Source organism: Mus musculus, chromosome 5, assembly GCF_000001635.26.
Source record: "Mus musculus strain C57BL/6J chromosome 5, GRCm38.p6 C57BL/6J".
Taxonomy (NCBI): Eukaryota; Metazoa; Chordata; class Mammalia; order Rodentia; family Muridae; genus Mus; species Mus musculus.
In genome coordinates, this window is record NC_000071.6 from 104,815,937 (window position 1) to 104,833,881 (window position 17,945).

The window sequence follows — 17,945 nt, forward strand, 5'->3', positions numbered from 1 at the left end:
CTTCCAATGAAGTTGGAAAATCAATTAACTGTAAAATCATATATAGTTAAACAAATAAAATCTAAGTGGCGATAACAAGATATCTTCTAAATGTCCTTGGAGAAAAAGACACTCAGTGTTTCTGTCAATATCCTTAGTAAATAGGGCCTGGATCCTTTATATAAGATAGAGATAGATAGATAGGTAGGTAGATAGATATGTGCCTTATAATATACCTATGAAAGGTACAAAAAGAAATAAAATGTACAAATATTATATTCACAACGTTTGACTTTTTATTCTCCAGAGACATGTGAGGTATTTCTATTAATCTTTCTATTCAACTTTCTCAAGCCTTATAAACTTCCACTATCACTAAACTTAAGCACCTTTCCACAAGTACATGAGTTACATATGTGTTACTGTGAACTATTTGTTTATGAGAAGTTTTTGGATATATACACATCATACGATCAAACTGTATACTTTTTTGCAATATCTGAGAAGTATAAGAGTAAACCGAGTGGCAATTCTGCATTTTAGTGCCAAAGGGGCTGTGCTTGAAATAATTCTATCTGTTTAGGCAGTATTCTATACTGAAGCATGCCCTGCAAACCAAAATACAGTACCTGACATAGGGGTAAATGCATTTGTGAGAATTTAATACTCAGTATCTTTAAAGCTATGCTTATTTACATACACTGTTGCCTTGAACTAAAATTTCAAGAACACATGAAGATTTCTTCTGAGGCACATTTGGATCAGCATGTAAATAAAAATTACCTTCCATGTCTTCTAGAAGTTTGAGAATTTTCTTCATTACTGTGGTCTTCCCAATAACAGCCTAAAACATAGTACCAAAAAATGTATATTATTGGAGTTGATGGAAAGTTTAACGTACTATCTTCAGTGAACCTTAGATCCATGTCTGATTCGTTCACCTCATTCTTCTTTCTCAATGTAAATTATAGAAGAGCATCATCAACAACAAAAGAAGCAAGCAAAAGGACAAACACACATTCAAACCTAAGGAAACAGTTTCCCTCTAACTTGTCAAGGAAAACCACATGAACAGTCTTACCTATAGCTCTGAGGGTCCTGTAGGTCTCCAGCATCACATCCTTGTAGAGACTCTTCTGGGAAGGATCCAGCAAAGCCCATTCTTCCCGAGTAAAGTTCACATGCACATCCTCATATGTCACTGCATTCTAGAACATCCCATACATGTTTATAATAGAAAGCATGGTGCGCACATATTGGACATATATTTCATTAACAATGTATTCAAATTAACTCCCTTTTCCTCCATCCTAACACAGAAGTTATAATGTAATCTCAACGTCATTTCAGACAGAAACTGAATCATGAGGTTCACATCTCGCATTTCCTCACCTTTTGAATGGGGCATGCATTTGCAAGAAGAGTATCTGTGAGTACCTAACAGATATAAAGAGACAAGCAAACAGATCAACAACACTAAGTAGACACCATAGATTCTGTATGAATATTACAAACTACAAAAAGCAAGGAACTCTCAATTCTAAACACATATGCTCCAAATACAAGGGCAACCATTTTCATAATAAAAACTTAACTAAAGCTCAAAGTGCACATTGCACCTCACACAATAATAGTGAGAGACCTCAACACCCCACTCTCAGCAATGGACAGATCACAGAAACAGAAACTAAACAGAGACACATTGAAAATAACAGAAGTTATGAAACAAACATTTCATCCTAAAGACAAAGAATACAACTTTGTCTCAGCAGCTCACAGCACCTTCTCCAAAACTGACCATATAATCCGTCACAAAACGGGCCTCAACAGATACAAGAAGACTGAAATCATCCCAGGCACCCTATCAGATCAGCACTGACTAAGGCTGGTCTTAAATACCAACAAAAGCAAAGGAAAGCACACATGCACATGGAAGCTTAACAACACTCTACTCAATGATAACTTGGTCAAGGAAGAAATAAAGAAAAAAATTAAAGGCTTTTGAGAATTTAATGAAAATGAAGACACATCATACCAAAACTGATGGGAAACAATGAAAGCAGTGCTAAGAGGAAAATTCATAGCTCTAAGTGCCTCCATAAAGAAACTGGAGAGAGTTATACCAGCAGCATGACAGAACACCTGAAAGTTCTAGAACAAAAAGAAGCAAATGCACCCAAGAGGAGTAGCCTGCAGGAAATAATCAAACTCAGTTCTGAAGTCAACCAAACCAGGAGTTGGTTCTTTGAGAAAAATCAACAAGATAGATAAACTCTTAGCCAAATTAACCAGAGGGCACAGAGACAGTATCCAAATTAATAAAATAAGAAATAAAAAAGAAACATAACAGCGAAATATACCTTAAAATAATTATTCTGTTCGTTGAGTACTAACAGTTGAAAATATTAAAATCATTCTTACAATCATAAAAGTATCCTTGATAATATTTCTCACTGTCCTTGAAATTAGTATTTTCTTTTTGTTTTGTTTTGTTTTTTGTTTTTCAAGACAGGCTTTCTCTGTATAGCTCTGGCTGTCCTGGAACTCTGTAGAACAGGCTGGCCTAGAACTCAGAAATCCGCCTGCCTCTGCCTCCCGAGTGCTGGGATTAAAGGGGTGTGCCAACAAGCCAGGCGAAATTTTTAAACTAACTGATAAAATGATTTATGTCCTAGAAACACTGATAATCTTTTGTAAGTAAACTGAGTGTTACATAGTATAAACCAATATATAATGCATTTTAACTACTCACCCACTAGTCAGGAGGAATCATATAAGGGCTTTTGAAAATATTTTTTAATGATTCATTTTTAATATTTTATGCTCTTTTAGTATGGTTAATTCCCACAAAATATTATATATATTTTGAAACAATGTAGTATTCAACATTAGATTTAGGATCTCCAGTTATGAATAATATTAAACATTCATTAATGATATCTTTAGGGTATGAAAGGCTATAAACAGAAAAGTTAAATTTTTACGTATTATTTTTCAAAATTCCAAATATAATTAATGTTTCATGTAAAAAATGAGAAAAATACATGAATCAATTGATATTTCAGATAGAGAAAAGAAAATATGAAAATCATGTTCTACAAAAAAATTAACAAAGATATATGATTTATAGTAAGTATATGTAAGTATATTTTAAGGTTTTCTTTATATAATTTCACAGGCCATAAAAAGAGAAACAGCGAACTATTGGTAAAATGCCCATTTTTGCTTTGGGAATCCTATCTATACATGAGAATGGAAGATCGTTCCATAATTTTAAATCTTCACTTTCTTTCTTCAAGATTTCAAGTTCTTTTCATACAGATCCCTCAAGTGCTTGGATAGAGTTATACTAAGATACATTATATAATTCATAGTTACTAGAATTGGTGTTATTTCCCTTATTATATTCTTGGTCTAATTATCATTTGAATAATGAAGGCTACTGATTTCTTTGAGTGAATTTTGTATCCAGCTACTTGGCTGAAGGTGTATATCAATCCCAGGAATTCTCTGGTAGAATCTTGGGGGATCATTTATGTATAGTATCTTATCATCAACAAAGAGCAATACTTTGGCTTCTTCGTTTCCAATTTGTATCCCCTTCATCTCCTTGAGTTGTTTTATGGCTCTGTTTAGGATTTTGACCTTTATCTCTAATTTCTCTAAACCTTTCACATTAAGGGATGTTGGATTATGTCAAAGGTTTTTACAGTGCTTTAGGCGATAAGCAAGACAAATCTGAGATTCCATTTTATACCAGCCATAATGTGTAAGTCCAAAAGCTCAAGATATAGCACATGCTGACAAGGATGTGGAGAAACTGGACCACCTGCTCACTGTTGGTGGGAATGCATGCTTAGAAAAACCCCTGTGAAAATCAATTTGCCACTTTCTCAGAAAACTGAGAAGAGTACTACCTCAAAACCCAGCAATACCACTCCTTGGTAGACACCCAAACGATGCTCCAACATTCCACAAAGACCCTGGCTGAACTATGTTCACAGCAACTTTAATCATAAGAGCAAGAAAATCGAAACAACCTAGATGTCCCTTGACTAAAGAATGGAAAAAAGTAATGTGCATCTACACAATGGAGTACTATTCAGCTATGGAAAACAAAGATACCATGAGATTTGCTATCAAATGGAGGAAACTTGAGAATAGCATCCTTACCAAAGGCACACCATATCAAATTGACCTTCATGGTGTGTACTCATTTATACGTAAATATTAGCCAAAAATACAATTACTAAGCTATTCCACACAGAACCAAAAGTTAATGAGCAAGGCCCAAATGAGGAGGATCTTTGAATCTCACTCAGAAGGGGAATATAATAGTTATAAAAGCCAGATGGAGGGAGGGACATCAGACTGGCAGAGCATGGAAAGGGAACAGTTTGTACAGGATCAGTTTTGGGGAAAGACAGGAGAGATGACTAGATGGCCATGAATATGAATAGAAATCTGCAAATGAGCCAGGGGTAGTGATGCACGCCTTTAATCCCATTACTTGGGAGGCAGAGTCAGTTGGATTTCTGAGTTTGAGGCCTGCCTGGTCTACAAAGTGAGCTCCAGGACAGCCAGGGCTATACAAAGAAACCCTGTCTCAAAAACAAAACAAAACAAAACCAAACCAAACCAAACCAAAATGAAATCTGCAACTGATGGGGGTGAGGAGGTGGCAGGCCTGGAGACAGAGACCGGGTGTAAGACAAACTCTCAAGAATCAAGGGGATGGCCCAGCTTGGTGGCTCACGCCTTTAATCATAGCACTAGGGAGGCAGAGGCAGGCGGATTTCTGAGTCTGAGGACAGCCTTGTCTGCAAAGTGAGTTCCAGGTCAGCCAGGGCTATACAGAGAAACTCTGTCTCAAAAAACAAACAAACAAACAAACTTACTAACTAACTAAACAATCAATGGGGATGACCTCATCTGTGACTTACTACAATGGGGATATTGATCATGCAGAGGACACTTCCTGGTGCCAGGCAGGAACCCCAGTGAAACAGTAGAGACACCAAGGAAGGCACAAAAAATTTCAACCCAAAATTTACCCTGTCTAAAATAAATATGTGCATGGGGAATGGAGGAGAGACTGACAGAATAGCCTAAAAATTACCAGCCCAAATTGCGACCCATCCCATGGGTAAGCACCAGTCCCTAACACTATTAATAATACTCTGTTATGCTTACAGACAGGAGCATGCTGTCCTCTGAGTGGCTCCACCCTGGGGCTGGCTCATAAAGAGACAGATAACCACAGCCAAACAGGAGATGGGGTTTGGGGATTCTATTGGAAGAATAGGAGCCAGTATTACAGTCCTCCCAGGACACAGGAACTCTATGGGAAGACTAACTGAGTCAAATAACTTTTATTGTTCTCAGAGTCTGAACCCTCAACTAAAAAACATACATGGGCTGGATCTAGGCCTCCATGCTCATTTGTCAGAGATGTGCAGCTTTGCCATCATGTGGGTCCTAAACAACTGGAAATGGGGATACATAAACAGATGTTGCCTGTATATAAGATTGGTTCTTGTAGTCAAACTGCCTTGTCTGACCTCAGTGCAAGAGAAATTATGTATCCTTTCAGTGACTAGTTGCCAGGGATGGGGGATAACCAAAGGGGCCTCCACCAGATGAGAGGAGAATGGGATGAGAGCATGGAGGAAGAATTATAAAAGGGGGTGACAGGAGGGGGCAGCAAGCATGAGGTAAATTGAATAACTTAAAAAGAGAAAATTAAAGTTTAAAAAAGGAAAAATATAATGAGCAACCTTGTTAGAATGGCTCAGGCATTTAATCTCAGCACTAGGTAGACAAAAAATAGCATATTTCATGGAGTTGGATGTTAGCCCGGTCTATGTGATCAGTTCTCGTACATCCAGATATATATATTAAGAACTTGTATGCCATGCAAAGTCAACCAAACAAACTACAAAGAAGTAAAGAACTCAGAGGCCATTACTAAAGTGCTTGAAAAGAATTATACATTCACCACACTGTCATTGAGGACAACCTAGATGTCCCTGAAGTGAAGAATGAATTCAGAAAATGAGGCACATTAACACATTTGAATATTACAAAAATGGTAGTCATTAAAAACTGAGAATATACGTGACCATGTGTCCTTCTGGGTTGCTGCATAAAGTACCTTTTTCATATATGCCCAAGACTGATATAGCTTGGTCTTGAGGTAGTTGGATTCTGTATTAGGGTTTTACTGCTGTGAACAGACACCATGACCAAGGCATGTCTTAATAAAACAACACTTAATTGGGGCTGGCTTACAGATTCAGAGGTTCAGTCCATTATCATCAAGGTGGGTGCATGGCAGTATCCAGGCAGGCATGGCGCAGGTAGAGCTGAGAGTTCTACATCTTCATCCAAAGGCTGCTAGTGGAAGACTGACTTCTAGGCAACTAGGGTGAGGATCTTATACCCACACCCACAGTGACACACCCATTCCAACCAGGTCACACCTATTCCAACAAATGGCGGAGAAACTCTTAAAGAAATATTCACCATCCTTAGTCATTATGGAATTGCAAGTAATAACTAATTTGTGATTCCATATGAAACATGCCAGAATGGTTACGAAGAATAACACAAATAATTTTCATGTTAGAGAGAATATAAAGCAAGTGAACCGCCCTCTACTGATTGTAGGAGTACAGACAAATATAGCCAATGTGGAAATCTATATCCTGACTCCTCAGAAATCTGGGAATCCAACTACCTCAAACCAAGCTATATCAGTCTTGGGCATATATGAAAAAGGTACTCCATGCCGCAACCGAGAAGCACACATTCACACCTATATTCATAATAGCATTGTTTGTACTAGCCAGGAGGTAAAAACAACATAGGTATCCCCCTGAGGAAGATCAGATAAAGAAAATGTAGATTGTCTGTATAATACAGTATGAATCAGCTGCTAAAAATATGGTAACTTAAAATGAAACCATGACAATAGGCTGATGATTGGAACTACATTAAAAGCACCCTCCATGACGTAACCCAGACTTAGAATGATGGAAGAGTTATACTTTCCCTGATATGTGGATATTAGCTCTTAGGTAAAATTTAATCTAGGTATCTCCACAGACCCAGAGAGGTTATGTAAAGAGAAGAGATGTAGAGGGGAAACACACATTTCTGGAAAGCAGAAACAGAAGAGACTTTCTTGGTAGACTGAGGCAAATGGGGAAAAAAAGTGGTAGGGATCATTTGGAGGGGGGATGTAGGGAGAGAGTTCAGGGAGACAGAGCTGGGATTAGGGGACAATTGCAGGTTTGTAAAGGAACAAAGTGCTCTGGGAACTTTCAGGGAACTCTGAGGGTGACACTGGTGACCATTCCTCCTAATTGAGGACAAAGTCTTAACTGGTCATCCTTTATAGGCAGCATGGATTCTGTGTTGGGAACAGGTTATATTTCACTGATTTGTGAGCCATGGATGGTTCAAAACTACCCATGCTGAATACATCTAGAGAACAAAGGCTGGGAAAGCAGCATGTCAGCACTATGTACAAAGGCTATTTTTACCAGTGGAGGGGGCCCTCTGTAGAGTAATTTATGGGGGGGGGGTTAGTCCAGACTGTCCAGGGGTGTTTCTAACCCTAAAGGGTAGGAGAGCTATCCAATCATTAGCGCCAGTCTCCGCTGTCAATTTGGTAAGGATCTCTTAATGGTTCTATTTATTCTCTCTACCTGTCCTGAGCTTTGAGGCCTGCAGGCACAATGTAACTTTTAATCATTTTTTAATATCTTAGCCAGTCCCTGATTTACCTGGGCAACAAAATCAGGTCCGTTATTGGACCCAATTACCTTGGGAAGATTTCTTTTAGAAATTTTACCTCGTCATAGCACAGGCCTTGCAGCTTTTGACTATTTCTTCTGCCAAGTCAGAGAGTCCTGTAACATAGCAGTCAAAGGACCTAACCACCCCTTTTAATTTCTTGGCCCCCAGGTGGGTCAAATACTGTCCATAACTTGATAATGCTCAGGGGTGTATCTAAAGCTGGTCTCTCTGATGTTTTAATAATCTTTAGGCTCCTTGACTGCCAGGATCATTGCTCCTTGGGCCACCTGTTTGGCCATTAGATCTGCCATCTGATTTTCTTTAGCCACAGCATCTTAGGTCTTTTTCTGTAGATGTCAACATCCCTCTTTGTCTGTATATTGCTCCATACAGTGGCAAAAGCACACCTGCTGTCAGTGTAGACTTTTCTTTTGCCATTCATAGAGCTTGTCACAAGTTCAGCTTTCTGGGCCGACGTCCCTTCAGGGAGGCTGCTGGTCTAGATCACTTTTTTTCTGTTCACCACCTTACTGCTGTTCCCCCCTTCTGCTTACCTTCAACCGCGAGTTTACTACACTCAGGCCAAGGCTGATTTGATCCTTCAGATCATTTCTTCTGCCAGAATGTCAGCGCAGTGATGAGTAGGTGCAGTCTCACGCAGTGGGACAGCAGGTGGAATGAAGCGAAGGTCACTCGTTCAGTCAACAAAAAGTTCTGATGTGTCACAGGACCGTTGGTAGTCATCCAGTCAGGGGGCTTTTGGATAATGCTTTTAAGAGCACGGGGTGCCACTACAGCTATTTGCTGTCCCAGAGTGAGCTTATCAGAATCCTTGACAAGCAGTGTTATGGCAGCAATAGCTTTCAGGCAAGAAAACCACATGCTGGCAACAGGGTGTAACTTCTTGGACAGGTAAGCCACTGGCCTTTTTCAAGGTCTCAAAGTCTGAGAACGGACTCCTCTGGCGACCCCTGCTCTCTCTTTTACATTTAAAGGCTTTCTGGTGATATGGGGTCCACAAAACATCTCCCCTTCCTTGGTTAGGGGGTACAACAGGGCAGCTAAGGTTGCCAACCCAGGTATCTAGAGTCCGTAGAAGCCAGCAGTACCCAAGAATCCTCTTAATTGCCTTGGTGTAGTGGTGGGGATCTGAGTTACAGTCTTTTTCCTGGCTTTCTTTAGGCATTGCTTCCCGTCTCGAAGGGTGTATCCCAAATAAGTAACTTGAGTCTGACACATCTGAGCCTCTTTAGCTGAGGCTCGGTCTTCAGTTGCCCAGGTTTCCTGTCTAGATCCTGTCTTTTCTTTTTCTCCTACTACTGTGGGAAATTTCTTTCTTGTCTACGATCCCTCCTGTTTTCTCTTTCTTCTGCCTCCCACCTCGCTCTCTATCACACACACACTTTTTCTGCCTCTTTCACTAGATTGCATAACTGTCTCCCTCTTGTAATACACCTTTTAACCTCTGAAGTTTCTTTCTGATATCGGGGGCCAACTGCCTTATGAAAGGCCATGGCCACTGAGGCCTTCTGGGCTTCCGAGGTAAGATCAAAGGGAGTGAACCGCCTGAAGGCTTCTATAAGCCTTTTAAGGAACACTGAGGGAGGTTCGATTGGCCTCTGCATTACCTCTTACCTTAGCCAAAATAGTGGGCCGTCTTGAGGCACCTTGGAGACCAGAGCCTGGCGAGATTTTTAAGCTCTCCCTACCTTTAGCCATGCTGCAGTCCCAACGGGGGCGAGTCAAAGGGAATCCCACATTGATCTCATTTTGTAGCTGTGTAGACCGCCTGTTGGCTTCCGAGCTATTTTTCTAGCCTCTAACAGAATTCTCTCTCGCTCTTCGGTTGTGAAGAGCATCTGCAACAGCTGTTGACAATCATCCCAAGTAGGCTGATGAGAGAACATAAGGAACTATACCAACCCTGTGAGGCATTGGGGATCCTGAGAAAGGGGGTGGTTAGTTTTCAAGTTATAAAGATCAGCAGAGGAAAATGACCAATACTGAAGGGCTTGAAGTTTGGGCGGGTCCAGAGTTTACCCGGACACTGTGCTCTGCAGCTCCATGTACCCACAGTGGTCTGCCTCTCGACGCCCGGAGGGGTTTGGGATTCCCTCGGCGGCTGGGGTTGAGGCTGTGGATAAGGGGAAGGTTGTGGACTAGGCCACCCAGGAGGCTTTATAGATTTTGGAGGAGCCGATGGGTTTAGCTGGTGGCTCAGATTCGGGAGAAGCCTTCAATTTTTCTTGTAACACGAGAGTACAGCCACAATTTTGAGAAGCAAAACCCAATTTTAACAGTGTAAACAATCTATTTTCTTTAAAAATGAACTCCAAAAGCATTACTTGCTACAAAGTTTGGCTGTCCGTTCCTGCACACAAACACAAGAAGGTGTAGCCGCCAATATATCTGTTATAAGTCGGGTTTCTAGGATAAGAATTACATAGAATATTACCCAATTCAGGCGTATCTTTGGAGACCTGTTCCCATGGGTTGGCTCATGCCACATGTTCTGAATTACTCTAACCCAGAGTTACCAGTTTTAAGTCAACTTTTTGTTACCAATGTTACAAATTTCTAATCATAATCTATAACCAAGACATCTAAAACATATTTATACTTTTGAAACTATTTAGAAACAAAAATGAAATGGCCGTATACATTTGCCCATTTAAACCAAACAAAATTCTTAATTTTTCTAGCTGTAATTTCAAGAGAGGAGCACCTTGTCACCTGATGAATCCAATAATCACAAGCACAGAGATTTTTGTAGGAAAAACAGCCATCTGTTCCCTTACCATAGAACTTGAGAAGCTGCTGGTCCCTATAAGAGCAGTGTTTATAATCAGCTCCTAGCAGGGCTTCTCCAGCCACACTAGATTCCTAACTACAGGGGCAGGACTCCAAAGACCAATTGATACTGTTTATTTTATTTTATTTTAACCAAATTTTCCCCAGATGGTCGGAGAGTACAGCTTTTCTCAAAACCCATTCTCTCACGTCTCAGGTGTAAACTATCTCTAGTCAGGGTATAAAGCACCTATGAGAATTACCTTTGCTTCTCTAGATTTTCACATAGCTCTAAACACATACACAAGAAACCAACAGATCCAGACACACTCGCCCCTTTCTTGTCCTCCACAAGCAGGCAAAAGAATCAGACGATTTTGGAGGGGGAAGCTTCCGCTTCAACAGAACTCGGTCCCTCTGACCGATCCCCGGAGACGGCCAGGCGTCCCTGGCTCTCCTTACTTCCCAGGGCATCCCCCAGGGTGACAGCCTGTGGTCCTCTTAGCACATCTGCCGACCACAGTCCTCCGGTCCTTACGGCCCAAAAGGACAGTTGCAAATACCGACTGCGCGCACATTTCAGAAAACCCCATCACCCCATCGTCTACAAACACTGTCGTCCACCTCTACCTAGACGACCAAAACCAGAGCACACTCATTCCTCACTCTGCCAGATGTAAAACCAAGGCACGAGGTGGGACTCGAACACACAATCTCGCAATCCTAAAACCAAGGCACGAGGTGGGACTCGAACCCACGATCTCGTAACCCTGAAACCAAGACACAAATTCAATAAACTCAGATGGATCCAAACTCAGACTTCGCCATGCTTCAGAAACATAGGACAAGACACAAACAACCCAACACAACAAGCACATGTTCCAATGATTGTTTCAGAAAACAGACACTCAAAACAGAGACACCGGCCAGCATGCACACAAGAGGGGATCCCCATGTCTCCAAGTTGGTTCTCCGGTGTGAGGGATGGTCGCGTTTCCCGGCCAACACACCAGATGAAAGACCCACAAGGTGAGGACTCCCCCACGTTTTGACTCAGGAGAGGTGACACCCCAAAAACACCCACAAGAAATGGTCTTGCTGCAAACTGCAAGAGGATTTTTATTCAAGAGCACTCTCGGGCCCACGGGGTAGAGAACCGTGGCACCCCGAGTAGCTGGATAAGGGGGTATTTAAAGGAAGAAACCACAACTCAAGGAGGTGGGGCAGGCGTTGTTGGAAAAATACCAAAAATATCAGTTAAGAGTCACAAGGAAGTGCAAAGTCACAAGTGTCAGGTTATCTCTCAAGACAGTTTCTAAGAGCTCCTAACAATCTAAGAGCCCCTAACAATAGCACATTTGCATTGCAGGTTCCGGTAATGGTCACGGTGACTTTCTTTGAAAGAACACTCCTTGAACCCTTGACCAGGGTGGGTGGAGGAATGTCACTATCAGTTTTATGATTAGCATACCTTGGAGCATAGAGTCACAGAGGTCACATTTACAAGCCTGGGCCTAAAGGCCTAGCATTTTGTTTTTACGTTATCCTTTTTCAGTTTGATCCCACAGAACCTTCCCAACTTGTATACCCACCAATCTGTACAATTTCTATAAACATGCATGAATTAATCAATGATGAGGAATTTAAAACAATCACTCACTTTGCTTCAGAATGATGTCCCCTGCAGATGACTCCCTTAAACTTTAGTCTGTGAGCTAGCTCTTGTCGACATTGTTTCACCCTACTGTGTACACAGTAAACCATTCCTCCTGTTCTAGTCTGAAGGCAGAAGACATGTTCCACAGGAATGTACTTTTCCTTTCACTGCAAAGGACAGCTAATTACAGAACCTGAATGAGTGACTTTAAAAACGCTCTTATACATACATTTAACATTCGAACTTTGAAAGTCTAATAAAAAGGAAAGCAGGGTCATTGCCCTGGGGAGCATGGGACTGGGATCCGTGTGACAACATAGCTTGTCTCAGAAACATTTTTCTAAAAGGCTAAAGGTGCAGCTGTACAAAAATTAATGGATCTATTTTTTGTTTCCTTAAAAGCAGAGACATATTGAAAGAACGTGCTCTCAGTCACCCAACAGATGGGATGGATGACTTGTACAACTAGACAAAATTAACTCCAAATGAATCACAACAAAAAATGATAGAGGAGAAGAGCTTGTAGACTCTACTAGAGGAACCAAGCCTGTCTGTCACTGGCATACTGTCAAGGATGTTTATATACACAGGGCCCTGCTTCAAATGCTTTGTGCAGATTCAGCCCAGAGAAGGAAGTTATTCAGATGCCACTGCTGGGTTCAGGAATGGCTAACACTAAGAGACCTCACACGTGGCTATATCAAGCTGCTGGCTCCTGCCTAACCCTGAGTAGGACCCACCACAATGTCTCCAGCTCCTCACCTTTGTGGGCAGTGAGCATAAGCTGGCCATGTTGCAACTTCAGATCTTGCTTAACTTCCCTCAGTACTCAGCAGTTGAGGTAGAATCACAACACACCAATTCACTTAAACTCTCACAATAGCATGGAACCTTGCACAGGATTTCGGGAAGAACCGTAATTCTATTCTGACTGGATGGAGCATATGGAGGCTCTGATTGGTCAGTGAATCTGTCAATTCATGTATTCACTTCCGCTGGGCTCAACCTCTTTGGGCTCCGAACCAGGGAATATCTGACTGTTTTTTCCTTTCTGCAGCGTGGCTGGTGCTGGGCTTCAGGGGAAGCCAAGACTCTGCTCAGGGATGGGAAATGCAGTCCATGACGAGGGGCAGGCCAGAGCTGGTTGGGGAGTTCCTGGGCTGTGACAGGTCCCAAGCCTGGGCTGGAGAGTGGGGGTGAGGTTCTGACTCTTGGTCATCCAGATACAGCTGGGAGTCCCAGAAGAGCCAAGAACTGAGTCAGGGCCCTTGGGGCATATATCTGTCTGATATGATTTTTAATTATGTAACCATATTGTATTGACAATATATTAGCCTCGTAAAGAGTAAATTCTAAAGCCTTTTTACAAACGCAAATCTATTCTTTTTGGGTCTCAATCCACCATAAATGTATTTCAAGGCCTCTGTTAATTTCTTTCAGCCTTCCCATGGTGAAGCTCTTTATTATATGAGGATGACATGAAGTTTTTCTGTTCCATGAATAACAGGGCTTTAAGATCCTTGTCCTAGCTGCCTGGAAGCCAGTCTTCTCCTGACAGTCCTTGTAACAAGATGTAGAACTCCCTCCCAGCTCCTCTGGCCCCAAGCCATCCTGGGCGTTGCCATGCACCAGCATTTATGATAATGGAGTGAACCAGTGAATTGGAATCAAGCCTCAATTAAATGTTGTCCTTATGAGAGTGGCCTTTGTCATGATATCTGTTCACAGCAGTAAAACCATCATTAAAACAGGAAGGAACAATTGAAAGGAGAAAACAAAAAAACAAACACCTAAAGGCCATTTCAAAAGACATATCCAAAGACACTACCATTCTTTCCTGTCCCCTGGAACTCCCTGCTGACCTTACCTGCCATTGGGGGTTAGAGGTGAGGTGACAGAGAATCAAGGACACAGACTTCTGGAGCAGACAAGAAAGACAGTGAAAGATCTCTAAACACTGCTGCAAGCAAGGTCCTTTATTCCCCCCCCCCCCCATACTCATTGGTACCAAGAAAGCATCTGTGAGTATGATTATAAATGCTCAGAAGATACTGTGGAATGACAACTTCTTAAATAATTTTAGACAATTCCCACCATTGTACATGTCAGTTGCAGGTTTATGTGCTGGACTTAAGAGTACAAAAAAAAATACAAAACAAAGAAGAGAAAACGAGAATGGTTTCTGTTTCTTGTCAGGATAATTCAAACAAATCAGAAATTTAAATATGAAAACATCAAAAATGGAAATCTAACAAAAAACCCTTTTCTGAGGAGGTAGCAATTGTACATAATTAATTGTTAAGAGGATAATCATTATACAAGGTAAAGACAGGGAATTCTCTCACAAACCACATGATGATACATGGAGCCCCAAGATGAGAGATGGAAACCCTGGGTCTCCAAGAATTCTTCACCAGCACATCCCTAAGACAACACACTCAAAGGTAATGTCAAACCTAATTCAGGATATTTACTGTTGCTTCCAGTTAAAAACACACAGTTAAAACACATTATTAAACATTTCCTGTTATTTAATTGGCAGTAGTCCTGATATGATTACAATTTTGTTATACATCATGCCAATCCATCAATTGTCTTGAATCTGGTACTTTACTTAATTTCAAAAACAATACAACTGGGGTTAGCTGCAACATCTACTCAAAAGCATACTGGAAGTAGTCTTAATAAGCTTGGCAAGTTCTCAGATCAACACTGTGATCCAACTATGTAGACACAACAATGTCCTTCATTTCTCAATCTATAATGCTGCCCTCTACAAAGGGGAAAAGTATGGATCAAATATTGCTACTCCTGTAGAAGAAAACCCCAGCTTCCTAATGACACAGATGTTTCAAGGAGATAAACGTTTTGTCAGCATTTTGCTTATTTTGTAGACACTCATGTACAAGAACAGAAGCAATGAAGCCGAGACCTGGGACCAGAGGAGGACAAGAACTTTATTCAGCCAGGAGACAGTGAATTCCTGTCTGCTCCTATACGAAGTCTGAAGTGACTATAGCTTGTGTCAAGTTGACAATAAGGTACCCAGCACAATTATAACCTATGTATTGCATCATCCATACAAAGTGCCAGGTACACATTTGAATTCCTGTAAAGTGTAGGATGGTTAGAGTTTATTCTCTGGATACAGCCTCGTCTACAAAGTGAGTTCCAGGATAGCCAGGGCTATACAGAGAAACCCTGTCTAAAAAAAAAAAAAAGAGAAGAAGAAATACCATAGCTTTCCCAGTGTTGTCACTTAAACTCTGTACAACATATAGATGAAGCTCAGACATTTTAAAATGAATGTTGGAGTTGGTTTTCTTTTTTTTTTTTTTCGGTTTTTTGAGACAGGGTTTCTTTGTATACCCCTGGCTATTCTGGAACTTACTGTGTATACCAGGCTTATGTTGAACTCAGAAATCTACCTGCATCTACCTCCCAAGTGCTGGGATTAAAGGCGTGTGCCACCACGCCCGGCTCCTGTCTATCATTTCTAAGGTTTATCATTTACATATCTTTAATAACTTACTTGGACACTTTCAACTTGTATCAACTTCCTAATTTCTCTTTCCATTCTGGAAACATCCAGCCATTCTAATCTTCATAGATAAAACTTTATTTATTTAAACTCAATCATTGCCTTCTCTTCCTCTTCCTCCTGGTTTTTGTTTTGGTTATTGAGACAGGGTTCCTCCATGTAGCCCTGGCTGTCATGGAATTCAGTACTACACAGACCAAGTTGACCTTGAAGTCTATGATCCTCCTGCTTCTGCTCCAGGAGTGGTCAGATTCAACACTTGCCCCTTATTTCCAAGCTTTATGTTTACATTCTAATAAATTTTTAACTTCCATTTTACAGAGTTCAAGGGACATTGATGTTTGCCAATTGAGAGTATGAAGCTAAAAATGCAACTATTTCCTTAGTATCAGGATACCGAATAATAAAAACAATCTCTTAATCAGTAACAATACCATGCTCATTTGATCTTTGTTTTTGTAGTTGTGATGAATTGATGATTTTTCATTACCTCAGTAAGAAGCATGTCAGGTCCAGGATGAGTGGCAGCCTTATTTTTTCTAATTTTAAACATGTTGGAGAGGTTAAGGACTGCAGCTGTTCCCAATTAAACTACCAAACTGATCCCAGTGGCAGCAGCTGCTCCCAGTTACTAGCTGCCAGCCTCAATGTTCTACTTTCCTGAATGAAATACACACTCACTCACAAACACTCTCTCTCTCTCTCTCTCTCTCTCTCTCTCTCACACACACACACACACACACACACACACACACACACACACACACAGAGCACTTATATTTTATATGCCTAAAACAACTCAATGGCAGGGCCACTTCCTGGCCCCTATATGGCCAATCTACCTCCCTTTGACATTCCTAAGTTATTGGTTACAAAACTTTGCTGTCTGTCACACAGTCAGGCAGCCCTTTCAGGGCCACTATTCCCTGGCTCTTACTTGGTGGCTATGCTCTCTATTCCTCACCTTCTCATGGGTGGTATCTCCTGACCCTCCCCCAGCACATGCCAAATCTCAATCTCTTCCTTCTTATCTCTCTCAAGCCTGTGAATCTTAAAAGTCTCTCCTCTTCCTGCCCTGCCCAGCCATTAGTGGTCAGCATCTTACTTACCAGTCAGAATCAACCTGGAGCATCCCTGAGCATCGTACATATGGACACCTTTGTGAGCACTTTTGGGGACCAAAATTAACATAAGAATACAAGCAGCTACAAGGGTATGTTCATAGAAATTGAGATTCTATTTTATTGGTGTCCATATCTTAGCACGTTGTAATCAAATAAGCAATTGTATGAGGATCTGTAGCTACAGAATGTTTACTTACTAATTATTCATTTTAATAATCAAAGTTTGCATTTTCTTATGCCAATGAAAGAAATATGTGATCGCAACTTCCTCGTTGTCTGGCTAAGGCTTGTTGTAGACAAGAACAAAGCCCAGGAAGAGCTCTGCAGGCTTCTGTCTCACAGTGAAAGAAGTTCCAAGTGTGTGCTAAAGTTGGGAACTTCACATTCAAACTAGGCAGTACAAGCAACATAATGGCTGGGAATCCAGGGCTTGGCTTTGTTTATTAACCCTTATAGATGGCAAGTCTTGAGCCATAGTTTTGAAGTTTCATTTTTAAGAGACTTAAGTAATTAAACCAATTTTCTTTAAGATTTTAAGTTTATCCACATAAAAGGATCACATCCAACTTCATGGTGAAACAAAAAGTGCTTTAAGGTGAAGGCAAACTTTGGTTATTTATGCACAAGTCACACAGCCTCAAGCTGGGGGAAGGCTGCTTGCTGCTGAATACTAAGCCATGGATGGCTGCCAACTTCCTGGAACAAGATAGGGGCTGGAGGAGGATCCCCTGCAGAAGCCACCCAAGTTGCTGCTCATGCTTAAGAGCACACTGGGGAATGAAAGTTCACAAATGTGTTTCAATGTTGCCTTAGTTTCAATTTGTTGGGTGAAGACTGTAATTGTTGCAGATGCATATGAAATTTAAGAGGCAAACAACTCCCTATAGCAAAAGCCAACAGAGAAACTGAAGTGGACAGGCTGACAAGCAACAGGAGCTACAGCATTAGGGAAAGCTGTGGTTTGGATCAGCTCAGCCCACACAAAGGCCAGTCTATTACACAGAATTTCAAGAGACCTCCAGGACACAGTTTAACATCACAATCTCTTGTG

At 41.1% G+C, this 17,945-nt stretch overlaps 1 protein-coding gene across 9 annotated transcripts in view; it reads right to left on the bottom strand.

Moving 5' to 3' along the window:
• The window catches only part of Zfp951 (zinc finger protein 951), a 57,912-nt gene that overhangs the window by 13,691 nt on the left and 26,276 nt on the right, over positions 1-17,945 (bottom strand). For 3 of the 9 annotated variants that reach the window (XR_001784733.2, XR_001784732.2, NM_001039231.3), the window contains exons 2-4: positions 1,372-1,416; positions 1,061-1,187; positions 763-823 (exon numbers count right to left, since the gene is read on the bottom strand). The exons of 1 other annotated variant lie outside the window; for it this stretch is intronic. Coding sequence is in view for 2 of the 8 variants with exons in the window: in NM_001039231.3 (NP_001034320.3) it covers positions 763-823; positions 1,061-1,187; positions 1,372-1,416 (233 nt within the window). In the remaining 6 variants the exon portion in view is untranslated. Of the gene's footprint in view, positions 1-762; positions 824-1,060; positions 1,188-1,371; positions 1,417-12,991; positions 13,945-17,945 lie in introns of those variants that run through there. 5 more of the 9 variants (XR_003955690.1, XR_003955688.1, XM_030254749.1 and 2 more) reach the window with 3 other exon arrangements.